Genomic DNA, 21,956 nt, shown 5'->3' on the forward strand with positions numbered 1-21,956 from the left:
TATGAATATGTTGAGTTTCCTGAAAACCAACTTATTCCAACTAATTTAAAAACAGAATTTTTTTGGTCGTCTAATAAGTGTTGAGGTCTCACGGACCTTTGTTATGAGCAGTGCACTTTGGAAATGTTGATCAGAAGAATGATTTTGTTTATATTAATGATCCCAATTCATCATTTAAAATTTAAATTATATTAATGGAGAAATATATGTATTTTTATCTATTTGTAATTGACGAAAAATCTTTTAATCCCTTAAATTTTTAAATAAAGTTTTTGACTAAATCTCTGTACTCTGGAATATTCATTTCTCCAGACAACTTCCTTCATGATAAGAAGATTTAACAAGCATTACTTAAGTGAAAAAATTTAAGATAATGTTTTGAATTTACAGTATTAGAGACTATATTGCTTTTCATACATTTTCTTTTGTTTTTTTTTTTTTCAGTTATCTGACTGGATCAAGATTGGAGATCTGACTTCCAAAAATTGTCATCTTTTTGTAAATCTTCAATCAAAAGGCTTAAAAGGGGGAGGTATAATATTGACTTTACCAGAAGTATGTGCCATGTTGGGTTGCATAAAGATTGAGTTTTTTTTGGTTGGTTGGTTAGTTTTTGAAACCGAGTCTCACCCTATTGCCCAGGCTGGAGTGCAATGGCGCAATCTCGGCTCACCACCTCAGCCTCCCGGGTTCAAGAGATTCTTGTGCCTCAGCCTCCGTTCAAGTGATTCTCGTGAGTCTCCCAAGTAGCTGGATAACAGGTGCCTGCCACCATGGCCAGCTAATTTCTGTATTTTTAGTACAGGCGGGGTTTTACCACGTTGGCCAAAGCAGCTGGTCTCGAATTCCTGACCTCAAGTGATCCCCCCTCTTTGGCCTCCCAGAGCATTGGGATTACAGGCGTGAGCCACCGCACCTGGCCAAGGTTGAGTTTTAACAAGGAAGCAGGGAGTAGAATGGTGGTTGCCAGAGGGTGGTTGCCAGGGAGAAATGGGGAGGCATTGGCCAAAGGTACAAAGTTTACTATATGAATAAAGAAGATCTGGAGATCTACTATACAATACAGGGCCCATGAGTAACACTACTGTGTTGTATTCTTTAAAAACTTACTAAGTGGACAGGGTAGATCTGATATTAATTACTCGTACCATAAAAGTTTTAAAAAGCACAACAGAGGAGATGGGAGGAAACTTTTGGAGACAGTGAATAAGTTCATGGCACTGACAATGATAGTTTGATGGTTTCATGGTACATACTTATCTCCAAATGCATCAAGTTGCAAAATAAATAAATATTTACAGCACTTTGTATGTCAGTCGTACTCAATAAAACTGTTTTAAAGATTATGTTTTAAAAATGAAAGAAATCATACCCCATTGGGATACAGTGAGGGGACATCAGGGCCAAAGGAAGACAAGCATGGATGGAGCTAGTTGAGTTACAAGAATGCATGGGGGCCGGACGTGGTGGCTCATGCTTGGAATCCCAGCACTTTGGGAGGCCAACATGGCCGGATCACGAGGTCAGGAGATCCAGGCCATCCTGGCTAACATGGTGAAACCCTGTCTCTACTAAAAATACAAAAAATTAGCTGGGTGTAGTGGCACACACCTGTAATCCCAGCTACTCAGGAAGCTGAGGCAGAAGAATCACTTGAACCTCGAAGGCAGAGGTTGCACTGAGCTGAGATCGCGCCATTGCACTCCAGCCCAAGAGACAGTGTGAAACTTTGTCTCAAAAAAAAAAAAAAAAAGAATGAGTGGGGTAGGCTGTACGGTGACTCACGCCTGTAATCCCAGCACTTTGGGAGGCCAAGGAGGGCAGATCACAAGGTCAGGAGATCGAGACCATCCTGGCTAACACGGTAAAACCCCGTCTCTACTAAAAAATACAAAAAATTAGCCGGGCGCAGTGGCGGGCACTTGTAGGTAGTCCCGGCTACTTGGGAGGCTGAGGCAGGAGAATGGCGTCAACCTGGGAGGAGGAGCTTGCAGTGAGCTGAGGTCGCGCCGCTGCACTCCAGCCTGGGCGAGAGCCGGACTCCATCTCAAAAAAAAAAAAAAAAATGGGTGGGATAGAAGTCTGTGGAAACAGAGTCTTATTTGAACTTGGTCTCAATATGTGGTTGTACTAAAATGATGCAAATACATTTATAGTGACAATTTTGCTTTTTTAAGCAGATACTTCTTTATACTGATAAACGGATTTTGGAAATGCTGTGTATCTGAGGCATTACTTCCCGTTTTCGTATTCTTCCTACAGCCTGCAGTCACCTGTCTGAAGGTGACCTGGTCATTTGGTCTAAGAATATCTAGTTTAGGCAAGGCCTGAAGGTACTTGTAGTGCACAGCCATTGAGACTGTGACTGCTGAATTTCAGAACAAACAGAACAGTGGTTGCATTTGAGACTATTAAGAATGTGATAATAGGCACCCCTATCTCTGGCTTATTATTTAATGGCAAAGCAGCCACAAAATAACATCATTTATTTTATTTGCTTTGGAAAATAGCAACACTCCTCCCCACTGCACCATGCTCCTTGTTTTTGAATTAATAGTTATTAGATTTTTGAACATTTTTTGAGCCCTTATTTGTAATTCAGTTAAAAAATCTTGAGGCCGGGCGCGGTGGCTCACGCCTGTAATCCCAGCACTTTGGGAGGCTGAGGTGGGCGGATCACAAGGTCAGGAGATCAAGACCATCCTGGCTAACATGGTGAAACCCCGTCTCTACTGAAAATACAAAAAAATTTGCTGGGTGTGGTGGCGGTGCCTGTAGTCCCACCTACTCAGGAAGCTGAGGCAGGAGAATGGCATGAACCCGGGAGGCGGAGGTTGCAGTGAACCAAGATCACGCCACTGCACTCCAGTCTGGGTGACAGAGCGAGACACAGTCTCAAAAAAAAAAACAAAAAAAAACCAAGAGATTTGATAAAAAATTGAGTCTGCTTTACTTTCTGCTGAATTGCTTCATCAGGTAGATTTCTGTACCAGGTGCTGCAGTGAGATATATGCAACCGTAACTTGTATAGTTACACTATGTCTCGGATTCAAGTTACATGTTGGTGACAGGTCATGGGATTTTTTTTCTAACTCACTTAAAATGTGTTCTGTATTTTAGGTCGATTTGGTCAGACAACTCCACCACTTGTTGATTTTCTCAAGGACATTTTGAGAAGATATCCAGAAGGAGGACAGATTCTTAAGGTGGGGCACATGTCGTGTTCATGTGTTATTTACTTTGATAAAAATGAGATGAAGTAAATTTACTTGGAAGTCCTGTTAGTGTTTAAATTTTTAAAATGTCTCGATTCAAATGGCTGTATTATATTTCTGTGGCTGCAGGGTATAGCAGTGTGTATAGCAGCGTATAGTTCCATTTGAGAATGGAGTTGATACAAATATGTGAGGTTTTCTGGGGCAAAGAAATGCACTAAGCTACTGGGTGCCGTAATCAGCAGTGTCGCTCCAGGAATGTTCTGTGTAGATCATTGTGCAGGGCATTACACGTCAACCAACCAGCCAACCAGCCAGCCAGTCAACCAACCAGCCAGCCAAATACATTCTACAATTAGAGGCTCGAATGCACGCCTGTTGGACTCCTGATTTTAGAGATTTGCTTTTTTGGGAGGATTTATTTAATAGGATAATTATTTTATTTACTTATTTCTTTTCATAATATGTTTTTTAGTTTGTTTATACTCTTTAAAAAACAGGCTGGGTGCAGTGGCTCATGCCTGTAATCCCAGCACTTTGGGAGGCTGAGACGGGTGGATCACCTGAGGTCAGGAGTTCGAGACCAGCCTGGCCAACTTGGCGAAACCCTGTCTCTATTAAAAGTACAAAAATTAGCCAGGCATGGTGGTGGCTGCCTGTAATCCTAGCTACTCAGGAGGCTGAGGCAGGAGAATCGCTTGAGCAGGGAGGCGGAGGTTGCAGTGAGCCAAGACCGTACCATTGCACTCCAGCCTGGGTAATAAGAGCCAGACTCCATCTCAAAAAACAAACAAACAATAAAACAACAGAAAAAGAAAAACCAGTAATCATCAAAGAAAGCAATAGTGGGAGATACTGCAAAAATTAGATTTTGTGTTTAACAAGAAGCTTCCTCAATTGTCAAAGTAGATCAGTTGTTACACATTTTCCTTCTCATTAGCTTGCTTAGTGTTTATTACCTTCAGTATCTTGGCCCTGGTTATATTTTCTAGTTTAGGTTGTAAACTGTTAGGGAATCAGGACTGGGTCTCTTTAACTTGAGAGAGTCTTGCTCAGGTAGGCACTCCCTGAGGACTATTGTGTCTTCAGTGATCGTGGTAAGACTGGGCTGTTGGATTAGTCTGTCTTTCAGCATCGGCACCAGTGGGTCATAGAAAGCGAATTTAAAAACAGTTTTTATATTGACTTATTAGGAAAGTGAGGGTGGAATACTCATTGCTATGAGGTGGTTTTGGGGTAGAAAGAAGTGAATAGAATAAATTTAAAATAAAGGTATAGTGGTAACAGGAGTAGGTTGTCATCTGTTCAGAAGTGAGCGAGTGTGATCCTTGCTGAGAAATGAGAAAGGTCTATGGCAAACACTTTGCTTCTTATAGCTCTATTTGTATTGTAGCCAGTTCAATGTAATCTTTGTTCCTTGGAATGTTGTTGTAGAATTAGACTGTTTTAGATTTAATAGGAGTCTTAGAAATCACCAAGACCTACACCACCACCTTCTATGGTGTTTGTGTTTCATGAAACAGAGATCTTAGTGACTTGCCCAATAGCAAATACAAAATGTGGTGTTGGTGTATCTCAGAGTTAGTTTACAAATAATCTGTCAGGATTACGATTTAGGGGAAAAGCTTCCCATCCTATTTTTTGTTCAATTTGAGAATGAGTGGAACCTGGGATTTGGATTTTATCTTTAGTTTTCTACCTCTCTGCTCCCTAAAGTACACATAAATAACAAATAGATACCTGAATGAAAACAAAGTCGAATATCTAAAGTGCTGTCATTTTGTAAGTTAACATTGTGTTTCACTACCTATTTAATTCTTATTTCCATCCTTCATGTTATCATAATATCCTAATGTAAATAAGATTGTTAATTTTTAGGGATTCTCTGGCATTGAATGAGGCCTAAAAAATTAAAATCCCATGAGAAATAGTGAGTTACGTGACAAGGTAACAAGGAGGAATCAGTAGCTGGTGATGAGGCTGTAGGAGGCATGGCTTAGCTGCTCATGTTTGGGGTGGAACAGCTGGTGGGTACCACACTCCGGCCCTTTGGAATGCACTAGGTGAACTGAACACAATCTCGGAACAGACTTTTCACTTCTGCTCCCTCACTCTCCTCGTAGTTATTCTGTTTCACGTGGACATCGTATCACCTCTCTATTCTGATGTCAGTGTTGACATTGCTGTAGTATCACTTAAAGTTCTCTTCAGTTTTTGCCCATCTGTACTTCCAATTTAGTGATCCCAATGCTCTGGGGAAGTAAAAAAGCTCCTTTGATGATCATGGGGTTGGATCTAGGAGCTGATTCTTGTTTCAGATTCTGGAGCTCCCTTCAAACTGACCAGAGCCCAGCGTGATTTTGGTAGGTGTGCAGAAGTGATTGGGGGTTGTTAGGATTGGAAATTTTGTTGAGGCAAATCTTGCAGTTGGCCCTTTCCTTTTTACATTATGGGGAACTGGTCAGCCTTCCACTAACCCACCATTCACCAAACCAATGATAGTGCTTTCTTCTTCATGAAAGGAATGAGTCAGTCCTGACCATCCGGAAGCTTTCAGCTTAGTGCAGGAAAAAGACATGTTCATCTCTCAGGCTCTCAAGAAAGCAGCCAATTGAAGGGTACATATAGATTGCTGCTATTTGATTTTATTGTTTTTCTATGAAAAGGTAAGTTTGGTAAGCAAATGATAAAAAAAAAGGTCTATTTTTGGCAGCCACTCAAGCTTAGGTTACCTGCCACACAGGATAATATGTACAGCTTTTGGAAATAGAATAATTTCCTTTGAACAAAACCTTTGGGTAGATTGTAAATATGAGACAGTTATAAATAGGGCCCAGGATTAATTTGCTAAGTGATAGCAAATTAAAAGGCAAAATTTAAGTTCAAATAATTGGAGAAGGACTTTTCAACCATACTGTCATATGTATGTAACAATTACTTTCAGTAGTAGCCTCACTAGATCTTGAAGGTAATGTTGCAAATAGTGGGTTTCCTTTATTTAAGTATATTAACTTTTTAAATATTGTAAATAAATATAAAGATGGACAGTAGAATTACTCTGTTATTAATTACCATTTTTTGGTATATTTTTTGGTTAGGAATTAATTCAGAATGCAGAAGATGCTGGGGCAACAGAAGTTAAATTTTTATATGATGAAACTCAATACGGAACAGAGTCTCTTTGGTCAAAAGATATGGCACCATATCAGGGTACGAATCAATAATTAGGAATAAGTTTTATTGTATGCACTAACAGGCAGTTTTTAATGATTAATAATGCGTTGTTTAATGAACAGTCTGATTATCATTTGTACTTTTTGGCATGTTTATGTCCACTTCTTCAGATGTTTTTCTCTGCTTTGGGTGGGAAGGTGTCTCCACCAGTTGGTATTTTTAGAGAACAAAGAATAAAATCTGAAAACTCAAAACAAAATGACAAGCATTGTAATGACCAAAGCCTCTTATTCTAGTCAAACAACTTGTATTTTATATTATCAGTAGAATAAAGGGACACCATTTATGTATAGTAACACTTTCCTGCATTTGGAAAGATGTTGTGAAAGGCCATGCTTTTGTGTATTTTCTGCTTTAGGGGTACCCTTGACATTGGTTGAAAGTTGTGGCATATACTCATACTGATTATAGTAACAGTAATGATAGCTGATGTTTTTAGGGGTCTGCTCTGCTGGTTCTGTGCTGAGCCCTGCATTTGTGCTGTCTCACTGGGTCCCCAGCACGTTTGCGGCGGACAGCCCTTCTTACCCTTATTGTGCAGATGAGGAAATGTTGCCTTGATGGCTTTCGTTTCTGGAAGTGCTGTGGCTGTGACTGGAGAGCTGGGCCTGACATCCTGACTGCAGAGTCCCCACTCCACTGTGTGACTGCCCTTTCTGGGAAGCCTTTGCAGCCTCGACTGTCTGCATATTCCAACTTTAACTATTTTAAAAATAGTAGTCATGCCACTTTTGTAAAACGAACTGGGTCACATCCCCATGGCTGTCCTTGAACTGATGGGAGCATGAGGAGAGGTTTCTGGGGGTGCTGGGAGTGCCCTGTCTACCTCAAGTGGATGGAGATGGCACAGGTTCATCTGCGTTGTAGGAGTTCATCAAGCTGCAGCCTCAGGATCATCATACTTTATTGTGTATATATTATACTTCAGTACCTTTTTGAATGAAAAATATTAATCATCTTTAAAGTATGATGAGTGACTATAGTTGAATATATTCAAAGAATGTTAGAAATTCTGAAGGTAGGTCTCACAAAATGGATTTCCAAAAATATTTTGTGCAGAAATATTTTATAAATATTATTTTTTGAAGGAACTACTTTGGAGATAGGTGATATTATTTTACATAGGTGGTATAATTGCAGTATTATTTAAACATTTGTCACATTAATGGGTTTTAAAATCAAACAGGTAATGCCTCATATAACAATCTAGAGGCTGATTAAAAAAAAAAACTTCAAACACTTACAAGGTGATTATTAATCTTACTAAAGGATTATTTTTCACCTTATAAAGTAAGATTTCAATTGTGCATATTTAAGGCATACAACGTTATAAGATATATGTGTGTGTGTATAGTAAAATGGTTGTGTATATATTGAAACAAGTTAACATATCTCACATAGTTTCTTTAGATAGCAAGTTTCCATAATAAATTTCTTTCTTTCTTTCTTTTTTTTTTTTTAATTGAGACAGAGTCTTGCTCTGTTGCCCAGGCTGGAGTACAGTGATGCAGTCTCGGCTCACTAAAGCCTCCGCCTCTCGGGTTCAAGCAGTTCTCCTGTCGCAGCTTCCCGAGTAGCTGGGATTACAGGTGCGCACCACCATGCCCAGCTAATTTTTTGTATTTTTTAGTAGAGATGGGGTTTTGCCATGTTGGCCTGGCTGGTTTCAAACTCCTGACCTCAGGTGATCTACACGCCTTGGCCTCTCAAAGTGCTAGGACGCGGGGATTACAAGCATGAGCCACTGTGCCCATATTTTCATATGTTTCATGAAATATATGAAATATTTTATATTTATTTGGTAAATATTTTTCCATTTATCAAAAAAAGATTTAAATACACTATTTGAACAAATTCCACATAGAGTAGTAACAGATTGATTTGCTTGTTTGCCTTATGTTTTTGGGCATCTGAGTAACCTTTAATTTTTCCTTTATGGATTTTTGGCCAACAATACTATGTTTCTTCTGCTGCTAGTTTTTACTTCAGTGTGTGTCTTTATTTTTATTGTAGAAACAGTAAGAATTATAGTGTGGAATTCACTCTATTCCCTTCTCTCTATTTTCCCTTCAAATAAGAGATTTTGTATAGAGATTTCTTGAGATAACAGAACACCCCGGCATCTGTTTCTGAATACCTGCCTGCGCGTTTTCACACCTAGGGCCCGCTCTCTATGTGTACAACAACGCGGTGTTCACCCCAGAGGACTGGCACGGCATTCAAGAAATAGCGAGAAGTCGGAAAAAGGATGATCCTCTGAAGGTCGGAAGATTTGGAATTGGGTTTAATTCTGTCTATCATATAACAGGTAGAGTATTAGGCTTTTCAGTCTTGGTATTAGAAAATATTTTATCTTACATTCTGTAATGTGTTTGTTTAACTTCAGAGGTGATACTGCTTAAAAGCCATCTTACCCAAATTCTTCTGTCAGTAGCTGGAGGTGTGTCAATGAAATATCAGTGCATATTGAATTTTCTGAAATTACCACAGTAACAATACCAAAGTTTTACTTCATCATGTGATGCCAAAAGGTAACATCATCATGATCCAGTGGAATCAGTATATTAAGCCATTTGATGTGAAATTTGAAATACAGCTTTTGAACACAAAATTTTTACTATGAAAAATTTCAAAACTGCGACTCTTCAAGAGTCAAACTGAGTATCACAGATCTTCTTGTACATGTTCTAAATATCAGAAGGTTGAACAGGAAGGTATATCTAATGGTATTGAATAACTGAGAAAGTGAAAATCTTTGAGGTGGTTTTGGTATCTCTTAGTTTCCTCTCTCATTCTACTCTTTTTAGACTTACAAGCATTCTAAAGATTACTTTGAAATCATATTTTTTATCTAGAAAGAATATGAGGTTTCTGGTTCCTAGTTACAATAGGAAATACTTAACTCTTAGTGTAGACATCTCTAGGAGTATATGGCTCTTGTAGAATCAAAGCTCTTAGTACTTACTATAGTTTTGTGATAAAAAATTGTGGATAAAAAAATGGAATTGGTCCTTTTAGTTTCAAACTGTCTTGCAGAAGGAAAGATTGCACAGGCAGGGCTATCACTGTAGCCAAGATGACCGTGTACTTTATTATTCATACTGGGACACCTGTGAGAGTGAAGGAGGATGGTACTCTTCTCAGACAACTGGCCGGAATTGGAACTGCCCTGGGCACGTGGGAAGTAGGGTCATCCCAACTGTAGCCAAATATTAGTAAGCCTGTTGCATTTACATTCATATAGTATATATTCGATTAAATACTATTGACTAAATTACAAATCATATAATAAAAATGTATATATTAAAATATGACTATTATCTATGAACAGTAATACTCATGTGTCCACCTCTTTGCAAGTTATCCCTCGAGTCAGTGCCATGTAGTGGTTTGTGAATGTTGTGGGACACAGATGTGAGTAGCAAAAGCCTGGAGGCTTAAGCAGGAATGAACTGTGGCGTGAGGGCCCAGCTAATTGCCCAGCACCTGCATCTCAGTGTGGTTTTGATTGCTCATTGAGAATAAGCACATTTGTGTGGAACATTAACTGGAGGACTGTTCTCTAATCCGAGGATTTGAGAAGATCATAGGTCATAGGTCATGCTTTTATCTTGTCAGGAGCCACTGGCCTGATTTCATTCGTGGGGGTGCAACTCTGTGCCTTGGGAGCAGGGGTGAGCATTCCCTAGACCCCACTAGCGATGGATTTAGCCACGTGGTTGGTGGACATAACATTTGCTAACTTAAAATACCCACAAGCTTAGGAGTTGGTGATTGTGACAGCTGAAGCTGTGCTTGACAACCATAGATATTAAAGATTGACTTCACTGGAGTTGCATCTTGCAGGAAGCCGAGGTGCTAAGTAAGCATGTGAGGCAAACACATCACATCACCCTTGGGAGATCCTCACCAAAGCACGTGGGGGAGGAGTTTCTCTCATCACAGTGGGTCTCACACATCTGGTTTTTCTGCCAGTTTTTGAATACTACTCTGTCTTTGGTTGAGGAACAGGCGAAGCAGTTGGTATCAATTTAGAGGCCATGTTATACAAAAGATGGGTATCTTTCAGTACTGTAATTAGGCTCCATGTGGTGAGATGCTCCCAGCATGAGAAGTGCTTCCGCTCCAGAGGCAGAGAGGTTGAGACACTTGAGGGAATGGACCTTGTGAGCTTCAGAGCAGGTGCTCACTGAGCAACACAGTGGGCAGAGCCGCCCGTGTTGTGCTGCTCTCTCTCCCTCCTCACAGAGTCTCTGCGGAATTTGTAGAGTTGAGCATAGGATGCAGCCCTGGTCTGCTGCATTGGCCTCACATGGTGGTGGGAGCTGAGTGTAGATATCCAAATACTCTGCCCATCTTTTGTGTAGTGAGTTTTTGAAGATGTCTCCTAGGTTTTCACAATAATCATGCAAAGTCTCTATGCCTGGCATTTGTTACTGGATTGAATCAAAAGAGAAATCATTTTTCATATTCAGAGAATTACATTTCTGAAGGTAAATTAAGTTTGTGTTTAGATAAATCTGTTTTAGCCTTTTAATGATTCATGCTTTTTCATACAAATATTTATTGTAATTGTAATCATAATTGTCCCTAAAATTTCAGAGTTGATCATGACTTAAATTTTTCTTTACAGATGTTCCTTGTATCTTTAGTGGTGACCAGATCGGGATGCTAGATCCTCATCAAACACTTTTTGGCCCACATGAATCAGGCCAATGTTGGAATCTCAAAGATGACAGCAAAGAAATTAGTGAACTTTCAGACCAATTTGCACCATTTATTGGCATTTTTGGAAGCACCAAGGAAACGTTTATAAACGGCAGTTTTCCAGGAACATTTTTCCGTTTCCCTCTTCGCCTACAACCTTCACAACTTAGTAGTAACCTCTACAATAAGCAGAAGGTTCTTGAGTTGTTTGAGTCTTTTAGGGCAGATGCAGACACGGTGCTGCTCTTTCTGAAAAGTGTGCAGGACGTTTCCCTGTATGTCCGAGAGGCTGACGGAACAGAGAAACTGGTGTTTAGAGTGACTTCGAGTGAGAGTGAGGCACTGAAACAGGAGCGGCTGAATTCTGTAAAGATTCTGGGAACTGCTATAAGTAACTATTGTAAAAAGACTCCAAGCAATAACATCACCTGTGTAACATATCATGTAAATATTGTTTTAGAAGAGGAGAGTACTAAGGATGCACAGAAAACATCTTGGTTGGTGTGTAACAGTGTGGGTGGGCGAGGGATCAGTAGTGAGCTTGACTCTTTAGCTGATGAACTGAAATTTGCCCCAGTCATTGGAATAGCCATGCCTTTATCAAGCAGAGAGGATGAAGCAAAAGGAGCAACGTCTGATTTCCCAGGAAAAGCCTTTTGTTTTCTTCCTTTACCGCCTGGTGAGGAAAGCAGCACAGGACTCCCAGTTCACATCAGTGGGTTCTTTGGCCTCACTGATAACCGCAGGAGCATAAAATGGAGAGAGCTGGACCAGTGGAGAGACCCGGCAGCCTTATGGAATGAGTTTCTGGTCATGAATGTTGTCCCCAAAGCTTATGCTACTCTGATCTTAGATTCAATAAAACGTCTGGAGGCGGAAAAGAGCTCTGATTTCCCCTTGTCAGTTGATGTTATCTATAAGCTTTGGCCCGAGGCGAGCAAAGTCAAGGTGCACTGGCAGCCGGTGTTAGAGCCTCTATTCAGCGAGCTGCTGCAGAATGCAGTGATTTATTCCATTAGCTGTGACTGGGTCAGGTTGGAGCAGGTGTCCTTCTCAGAACTTGATGAAAATTTAGAATACACAAAAACCGTGCTCAACTACCTCCAGAGCTCAGGGAAGCAGATTGCCAAGGTACCAGGGAATGTGGATGCTGCTGTTCAGCTCACGGCTGCCTCTGGCACAACACCTGTGAGGAAGGTGACGCCCGCGTGGGTGCGGCAGGTGCTGCGGAAGTGTGCACACCTGGGCAGTGCTGAAGAAAAGCTTCACCTTCTAGAATTTGTGCTTTCTGACCAAGCCTACAGTGAGCTGCTTGGGCTGGAGCTGCTCCCTTTACAAAATGGCAATTTTGTCCCCTTCTCCTCATCTGTATCAGACCAAGATGTCGTTTATATTACCTCAGCAGAATATCCAAGGTAGGGTTCCCCTTCTAACGCTCCTGCTCACTCTTGGGGTTCCCCTGCTCCTGCTCAGCCTGAGAGTCCTTTGTTGTGAAATTCAATGGTTTTCTATGTCGATTTTATAGTTAGGAAGACTTTTGCAGTAATGCATTGTTAAAATACCAACGGATGCCTTTTGTATTCTAAAGTGAAAAGGTATTCAAATGTTTATCAGTTAAAAAGTTATCTAAGCAGTTGTTTTTCTTGGAAATTTCAATAACAACACTGAAAACAATGTTTATAAAGTGCAAATAATGACAAGGCCAGATTAGTCACTAATGAATTATTTTGATGATATTTAAATTAATGAAAAATAGTATATTCTTTATAAATGAGGGTGTGTACTGACATTTCAGGAAATAAAATTAATTTTACTGTAAGATATTAAGAATATTTCTGAATTTGAGTAAGGTACGTGATGCCCTCACATTTTAAAGCAAAGTCTAGCTAATATTTGATCAAAAATATTGTAATTTGATTTTACATGTGCATTATAATTTATATAAAATAAAATAGCTTAACTGACTTGAAAATATGTCATTGATTTTTTAAAATCTTGGAATCGTCGGAAGATTCTGATAATTGCTGTTCTTTTCCCTTTTCAGGTCCCTTTTCCCAAGTCTTGAAGGAAGATTTATTTTGGATAACTTGAAACCTCACCTTCTAGCTGCTTTAAAGGAAGCTGCCCAAACCCGAGGTATTATAGTTTAGTATTCTTTTAAATAAACTTCTTTATAAAAATAGAAGTTTTTAAAAAGTTTTCTGTTATTCATTTTAGACCTATAAATCAATAGTTTCTTATGGTTCAACCTAATCTACTTTCTGTGTTTTAAGATGTTTCAGTTACCAGAATGGCATCTAAGAGATGCCATCTAAAAGAATCCAAAGGTGATAAGTGTATTTAAAAATCTGTCCTGTCATGTTGTGATGGTGTAGTCAACGTCTTGTACCTGCATGGAGCTTTACAGTTTTTCTGGTGCTTTCCCATTTCTTTTTTCATTTGAGCCTCTCTCATAACTTGTAGCTCCTTTGGTAATGACAGTGATTATTAAACTTCACAGACGAGGAGAGAAAGGTTAAGGTCAAGGCCGCCAGCCACGTGCAGGGAGGTCAGGTCTTCCATTTGCCCTGCCCTTGCTCTGTTTCTGACACCACTGCCGCTCCGTGGTTTTATGTAGTTACGATGCTGGCTTTGCGTTAGGCTGGGTCAGCTCCTGGGAAGTGTAGACAAATCCAATTAACTCTGTGAAGGGGCAGGAAAGGGGTGTTGTGGGGTCTTCAAGTGATGGGTGTCTGATAAGTGTCCTGTCCTTTAGGGAAAGACAGTAATTTGGGGAAAACAGTCAACATGGTTCTAATTTTAATAGTATCTTTCAACTTCTGCAAGCCTCCTTTTCCTTGTGCAACTGTTACCTGAGCTTTTTCTAAGTGAGATGTTGTCTGAGAAGTTCTGGATTTGTCCTGCTCTTCACATTGTCAAGCGTACTCTCTGACGTGTCTTTTGTGGAATGTACTTTTTTCTTGTCCGAGATAATGACTTAGGGAAAGTTGCTAATCATTGTACACCTTTATTCATTAAAATATAAGTGAGATGAGTTGGAATGGGAGAGGCAAGTTAGGTCGGAGTTAAAGTGAGACTAAAAGAAAATGAGCATATAAATGTTGTTTCCCATCAGGGATCTGTATCTATGAGTTGGTAGCTGTGAGACCGACTTTTCAAACATCTAAATTACTCATTTAATTGTAACTGTCATCTTCAAAACAGCCTCTCTGTCAGTCTAAGCCCGGATTCCTATAACCCTGCCAATCTTTGCTCTAACGTTTTGGAGCTCCTTTGTTTTTTTTTTTGAGACAGAGTCTTGCTCTGTCACCCAGGCTGGACGATCTTGGTTCGCCGCAAGCTCTGCCTCCCGGGTTCCCGCCATTCTCCTGCCTCAACCTCCCGAGTAGCTGGGACTACAGGCGCCACCACCATTCCCGGCTAGTTTTTTGTATTTTTAGTACACGCTTGGCTAATTTTTTGTATTTTTAGTAGAGACGGGGTTTCACCACGTTAGCCAGGGTGGTCTCAATCTTTTGACCTTGTGATCCACCCGCCTCGGCCTCCCAAAGTGCTGGGATTGCAGACGTGAGCCACCGTGCCCGGCCCTTTTTTTCTTTTTTATTAATGATGTGTTATATTTTTGTTAAAATTTTGTGTTGAAATATAAGATACATATAGAACAGTGCATATTTCATAAATGTAGGCTTAGTGAAATTTTACCACCTGAGCATACCCATGTAAACCTAGATCAGAACACAGACGATTACCAGAAGATTACCAGCCCCCAAAACCCCTCTCTTGCCTTTTTCAATCTGACCACTCCAGGGTAGCCACGACACTGGCTTTAACAGCATAGATTCACTTTGCTAGTTAATCATGCTCTGTATAGAAGGAGCCGTGTGGCATATATTCTGCGTCTGGCTTTTATTTGCTGTGATGCTGGTGAGATTCATCCAGATCGTTGCATGGAACTGTTAACAAGTCTTTCTCATTGTTATAGTATTTTACTGTGTGGTTTATTACTTTATTTTAAAGAAAATATTTTTGTTGGTGGCAGATCCTTTCTGAGGTGGGATATGGATTTGGAAATGGCCAAAAGTTAATTCAGGGCCACATCAGGTGAGAAGGGTGGAAGGTCAGCAGAGCATTCTGCTTTCGCTCAGCATTTTCCAAATATCTTGTGGCACAGAGTGTGGCTACAATTTGCTTCTCTAGCCCTGGGTGAATGGGGCAAACCTGTTAGATTTTTAGGGATGAGATGAATGTATAAATTAATGTAGAAAACTTGACATCTTTCGAAGTTGCATTTTTCCACTTTTATTTTCTTCCTTTTCTCTACTATGGATTCACGTTTGTTATTTTGGTGTCATAATGAAACACTGTGTTTTGTTTCTGGTCTTGGTTAATTTTCTTGGCATTGTTATACCAGATGTTCATCTGGTGTTTTGTTCATCACAAATCATGTGTGGGTCACTCCCAGAGACTGTCTTGATGATCACTTTTCTTTATCTAGATTTAAGAGTTAGGCTCCTATTTTCATGATTATTTAATAACCCTGATAACTGGCTGTATTAGTCTGTTTTCATGTGCTGATAAAGACATACTTGAGACTAGGTCATTTATAAATAAAAAGAAGTTTAATGGACCCACAGTTCCACGTGGCTGGGGAGGCCTCAGAATCATGGCAGAAGGCTAAAGGCACATCTTACATGGCGACAGGCAAAAAGAGAATGAAAGCCAAGAGAAAGGAGTTTCCCCTTATAAAACCATCAGCTCTCTTGAGACTTAGTCACTGCCACGAGAACAGTGTGCACTACTGTGAGAACACCACCCCCACGATTCAGTTGTCTCCCACTGGGTCCTTCCCGCACACATGGGAATTACGGGAGTTACAAGTCAAGATGAGATTTGGTGGGGACACGGCCACACCGTATCACTGGCCTTGAAACTCTTTTAAACCAGTCACATGGGTATCTTCCCAATCATTTTTACCTCTGTGTTCCAGAAAAAAATTTGTTTTTGGTACAACTTTATTGCCATTCATGGTTTTACTGTTTTGAGAGCATGATGATACAGGGACTTAGGGGGAGCTAGTAAGTGACACCGTGTTGCTTTCCTTTCCTGAGTTCTGAGTCAGTGAAGACATAGTGAAGACATAGCAGAGGAATTCAGCAGATGCATGTCAGAAGCCACCTCTGTCACTGACTATTGTGCTATTGGAGATCATAGCTGTGACAGGCATTGGACTTCTGTTGACTCCCAGAATGAAATAGATTAGCTCACCAGTCTAGTCACAGGTAGCCCTGGAAAGCCACAGACTTCCTTCCAGAGGTCCTGCCCCTGCTAAACATCTGGGCCTGTGAGTTCTGCTGAGCCTGTGCAGATGCTTTTTCTCAACTTACCAAGCATATAAGTCATCTTGCTTTCTGGTATGGGGCCTGTTGGGGGAATTACTGAGTACAGGAGAAGAAAGGCAGAGTCTTACGTTTATGGAGCCCCCTTCATAAATGGTAGGGAACATCACAGACATGTAACAACATTGGAAATTTTTTGCTGTACGTAATGATTACTCCATTGCTTTGCTGACACAGAGCACTATGGACTTCTGTTTATGAGTGATCGGTAAACACTGATTGGCCAGTCTGGGAAGTACTACTGCATAAAATGGAAACATATGTTTGTTCTGCAATGGAAACTTTTCCTCTAATTCTGTAGCTCAAACAAAATCTGTCACATTATTTAATAATTGTACCTTTTCCTTGTATTACATTTAAAATCCTTAGCTAAATATTGAGCTACTGCTTGTATTTTTAGTGTTTACTTCTACGGCCCCTTTCATTAGCAGTTAAACATGTTTCACTATATTCCATTTCAGGAAAAACAAAACAGACCTCGATCTTGATTTTCTTTCTTGTATTCTCTCATAGTCCAGCTTCCAGAAAGAGTTGTCTTATTGTCTGTACTTCCTCTTTATTTATTATCACTCCAAACAGACTTTTGCTTCCACCGTCATTCCACTAAAATAATCTGGCTGTCGTCACTAGTTAATGATTTTTCTGTTACTCAGCTCAGTAGACTTTTCTGTTTCTTTTACCTGATCTCCCAGAAGCTTGGGATTCCTCTTTGAAGCCCTCAGCTGTGATGATACCATTCCTTCTTGGCATCCACTGATTTTGCTTGCTTCTCAGAATTATTTGTGAACCTCTGTTCTTCACTTTACTCCCTAAATATGGGTTAGTGTGGGGGCTCCTTCCTCAGCTCTTTTACTTTGTTCCTTTCTTTGAATACATTCATCCACTCCCGTGAAAGCGTTAGTGGCCACCATGTCTTTGGTCACCACCCTAGTCTCCAGAGAGGTAGTGTAGCAGAGATTAAAAACCTGGATTTTGTAGTTACACAAATCTGGGCTTAAACTTCGCTCCTCTATTGTGTGACTTTGAACAAATTTTCTATCCTCTCTGAGCCCCTGCTTCCTCATCAGTAACATGGTAATACAGTAATATCCTTCTAAGGGTATATCTGAAGGTCCCCAGGATTTGATTACATAAAATTCAGGATTGCTTCACTGCAAGGATAATGAAATAAGGATTGAGTGGAGGATGGGAGCAATCACAACTTGCCAGTTGAGTTGTATCCAAGTTTGTGTTACTGCAGCAGATCAGGTTATTGAAAGCTTTGTTGCGATACTGTACTCACAGCAGGCATTATGCTTATGCTGAAGATCGAATGATGAATACATAATACATATCGTTTAACACAATATCCGGCACTTAATACTGACAAATAGTAGCTATTGTTAGCATTTTGCACTTGGAATCCCATAAGTATTTCAAAATCAACATTGCGAAACTTTAGTCTTCATCCTCTCCCCAAATCTGTTTCTCATTTTGAGTGATCCCATTGAAAATAACACTACTGTTCACAAGATTGCCCAGGAAGGAATCCTTAAATTTTCTTCTTTGTTCCCCACAATCTCCAGGATCTGCTGACTAAATTTTCTGTGCCAGTCCTGTGGTCTTACTCCACTGCCTATTACAGGTCCTCTAATTTCTTGTTGTTACTGGATTCTTGCAGTTGATGTCCCCGCCTACAGCGCTTGGGCTTCATCTGATTATATCACCCTCCTGCAGGTTTTCCAGGGGACACTGAATCTATCAGGAGAAATCTAGCCCTGCTAGCATGAACTAGGGGACTTTCCATGATTGTGAACTTCCATGATTGTGGAGTGCTGTCTCACTGGCCTTGGTGCATGCAGGCGCCCTCTTCTGTTCTGATTAGACAAGCACTTGTAGGTTGATGAACGTGAATCCTCCCTAAATTTCGTGAAAGCAGAGAGACCTGTCAGATTTGTCACCACCATCTAGCGCAGTGCCTACTTCAGTGTAGGTTCTCAGTACTTTTTTCCCTGCATGGAAGTTTTCTCATCGCTGCAGCTTTGTACATGGTGTTCCTTTTGCTTAGAATACTTTCTTACCATCCTCTACTTTGCCCAGCTAATGTTTATTCATCGTTCGGTACTGAGCTCATGTGTCACCTCCAGGAAGCTTTCTTTGACATCTTGCCCTGTGCCTCACCCCTGCCCTGCAGTCTGAGGTGGATGCCTCTCTTTTGCTCTCGGAACCCAGTACACAGTCCATTTGATCCTCTTTGTTTTATTAGAATCATGTTTTTACTGTGCTAGACTGCAGCATCCTTGAGAGCAGGGGCAATCTTTATTTGTATATTTCCAAGGTCTGGCCGAGAGCCTGCTTGCCAAGTTTGACTGGACAAGTTGATGCTTCAGCTGCTGGGCTGGGTGGGGACCGCAGGGAGGAGATGCGGCGCAGAGGCCAAAAGGCAGATCTCGCTCTTGTGTCCGTGAGTTAATAGTTCCTTTTCAAATCAGTGTCTTCTGCAGTCTTGTTTATTCTTTACAACCATGAGATAACAGAGCCTGTGTCTCCATGTGAGAGATGGAGACATTGAAGCTAAAAGAAATGGAGGGATTTAAATGACTTGCTTGAGTTGCAGAGTTGAAGCTACGATTTTTGTTTTTTTAATTTCCAGGTCTGACTTATTTCTGTGTTAAGTTGTTTAAGTAAATGGATGGATATCAGAAACTGGAGAATAGTTAGAAGAGCAGGTAAATGGGTTTTGGATGAAGGAAAAAGAAACAAGAACAGTTTAGTGGTACAGATGCCTAATAGTTGGTGCCAGGGTCTTATTTATAATTTTTAAAATTTTCATACTTATTTATTAGATGAGACCAAAATCCGTAACTTTTCCTATGAGGCACTTCATTAGCTGGCTCCATTTTCTGGGTGTCATGAAGATGCCTAGTACATGGAAGGTTCTGTTGATGTTTGCTATTTTTCATCTCCTTCCCTTAGTTCCATGCTTTTTTCTGTTTGGAGGACAGCATGTTCTGTCCCTCCCTCAGCTGTGATACATGTGACTTCCTTGCCAACTTCTCCATCTCACTAGCTCTGCTCATCTTTTGTGCAACCCATGTGTGCTTCCATGCTCTGGTCTCCATGGCACTCACACACCAGTACCTGTTTAAGTGTTTGTAATAATTTATCTGAGACTTGCTTGCTCCATTAGACTGTAGGGCCAGGTCTGGGACTATGTCTAGTTGTCCATTTCTATATCTCTAGCACTTAATCAGTATTGCCTAACTAACAAGGTGCCTGTTGCTAAGGTGATTAGAATGCTGTTAAGATGAGAAGAGTTCAGTTTCTTTGGTTACACCTTTGCTCTCTATCTTAGCTACTAGTTTAGTTAGCCTAAGGGACCCAAATACACAGAAGTCTCACAGAGCTGTAGCAGTCCACTTGATTAAAAGTTTCTTGCTTCATTCAAGCAGAGGAGGGATAGATGTTCATGAAACAATTCTTAGAAGTTTGTAATTGTTGGTTACCATGGGCAAGCAGTGGAAATAGATGATAAAATCTCTTTTTCCTTATTATAAAGTTGGAATTGTACACTTTGTATAGATATTCCGAAACTTTTTAAAAATTAAAAATTTTGTAAATCAGGTTTTTTAGTCTAGAATCTCTGAACATGATAGCCTGTGCAGCAAGCTCACTGGTAGCTTTTATCAAATGATGTTATGCAGGTGTGACGTAATTTGTGCATATGAAGTCCATAATTCTTTCTTTGCTTTCTTTCTGAACCCACACTCCTGACTCTTACGTACTTTGATTTAGTTTGCACTGAAATATAGCTTTAAATCTTAGACGTGTATTCTGCTATGTTTGGAGTTTTGTTTCTGGCTTTTCTTTTACATAAGGATGTGTAGAGATTCTACAGACAGCATTATCTTAAGATACAGAATAATTTCTGTAGCCATTATGTGAAAATTGTGACAATTCTGACTTCTTCTAAGAATGGATTTAATTGTATTCTAGCACAACAACTTCTCTGGGGATATTCAGGTAGGATAACTGAATGTCGTGTTCATTTGAAGCCTGATGTTTTTGTTCATTTGGTTCTTTGAATTCTGTTTTTGCATTTACGTAAGTAGCTAGAACTTACGTCAACAATTTTTTTTTTCTGGTGGTAATAACTATAATATTAAAGGAGAGAGGAAACCGTACTAATACAGATTTTTGTTATTACAAATACCACAGTAAAACCATATTCAAATGACTTGGAAACATTCACTTCATAGAACATTTAGTCTCTAATCAAAGAATGGTGTGGGAATCTGTATTTTAAGCTGTGGTATTTAATGGGAAGTGTGATAGTGAATGCATCTCTATTATATGATGCACACAAATATTCCGATTAAAAAGCATAGAGGGGGCCAGGCTCGGTGGCTCATGCCTGTTGTAATCCCAGCATTTTGGGAGGCAGAGGCGGGTGGGTCACGAGGTCAGGAGTTCAAGACCAGCTTGGCGAAGATGGTAAAACCTCGTCTCTACTAAAAATACAAAAAATTAGCCAGGCATGGTGGCAGGCGCCTTTAATCCCAGCTACTTGGGAGGCTAAGGCAGAAAATTGCTTGAACCGGGGCGGCAGAGGTTGCAGTGAACTGAGATCGCGCCACTGCACTCTAGCCTGGGCGACGGAGCGAGACTGTGTCTCAAAAAACAAAAAACAAAAACAAGCAAACAAAAAAACAGAGAGGGACGTAGATTCTGGGACCTGTGACTGTGAAGTCAGGAGACCACAGCCTTTCTGTTTTGGAGTCTGGCTCAGTGTGCTGTGGTTGGTGACAGCAGGGACCCCCTGTCCTGGGTGTGCTGAGGAAGGGAAGGTGGCCAGCCTAGGTCTCACTGGGGACAGTTGGCCGATTGTTCTTACAGTGCCTCGTGTGTCATTTTGCTGACTGTCTCATGTCATTTTACTGACTGCCTTTTTTTTTTTTTAATAAATACAAATTTTTTGACTCAACTAGTGGTATTATTTTCCCCAACTTCATGTTTCATTTGGAAATTTATAGGATATAAGATTTGCTTACAGAAATCATTTTTATGATAAATATTATTATTTGAAGCAGGTGATACACTAAAAATAGTTTAGAAACCAAGTCATTATTATAGTGATAATTCGTATAAATATTTTTGAGTTCCTAGCTTGTATTAAAAATGGTTTATCGTTCACAGTTCTTATTACTGAATTTTTCTTAAAGCTTTGTCAATGTATCTTACATGTTTTAAGGTGGCATCAAATCAAAGAGGAAAACAAAATCTTGATATAAGTGGCCTGCATAATTCACATTTGCCCTGGTACTGTCTGGTTACATCAGCGATTCTCTAAGACGAAAGCTAAGAAGTCGGTGACAGAGTGTCAGTGGTGATTTTTGAGGAAGAAATGTGGTCACTGGGGCTAATG

The 21,956-nt window shown here is 40.2% G+C and overlaps 1 protein-coding gene across 1 annotated transcript in view; it reads left to right on the forward strand.

Annotated features, from left to right (window-relative positions):
- Positions 1 to 448: 448 nt before the first annotated feature.
- SACS (sacsin molecular chaperone) overlaps positions 449 to 21,956 on the forward strand; it is a 38,123-nt gene continuing 16,615 nt past the window's right edge. The window contains exons 1-6 of the mRNA XM_011958853.1: positions 449 to 532; positions 3,121 to 3,206; positions 6,314 to 6,425; positions 8,611 to 8,757; positions 11,083 to 12,571; positions 13,201 to 13,292. Coding sequence (XP_011814243.1) covers positions 6,410 to 6,425; positions 8,611 to 8,757; positions 11,083 to 12,571; positions 13,201 to 13,292 — 1,744 coding nt within the window. The 5' untranslated portion in view covers positions 449 to 532; positions 3,121 to 3,206; positions 6,314 to 6,409. The remainder of the gene's footprint in view (positions 533 to 3,120; positions 3,207 to 6,313; positions 6,426 to 8,610; positions 8,758 to 11,082; positions 12,572 to 13,200; positions 13,293 to 21,956) is intronic.

The sequence above is a fragment of the Colobus angolensis genome, unplaced genomic scaffold, assembly GCF_000951035.1.
Source record: "Colobus angolensis palliatus isolate OR3802 unplaced genomic scaffold, Cang.pa_1.0 Scaffold113, whole genome shotgun sequence".
Lineage (NCBI taxonomy): Eukaryota > Metazoa > Chordata > Mammalia > Primates > Cercopithecidae > Colobus > Colobus angolensis.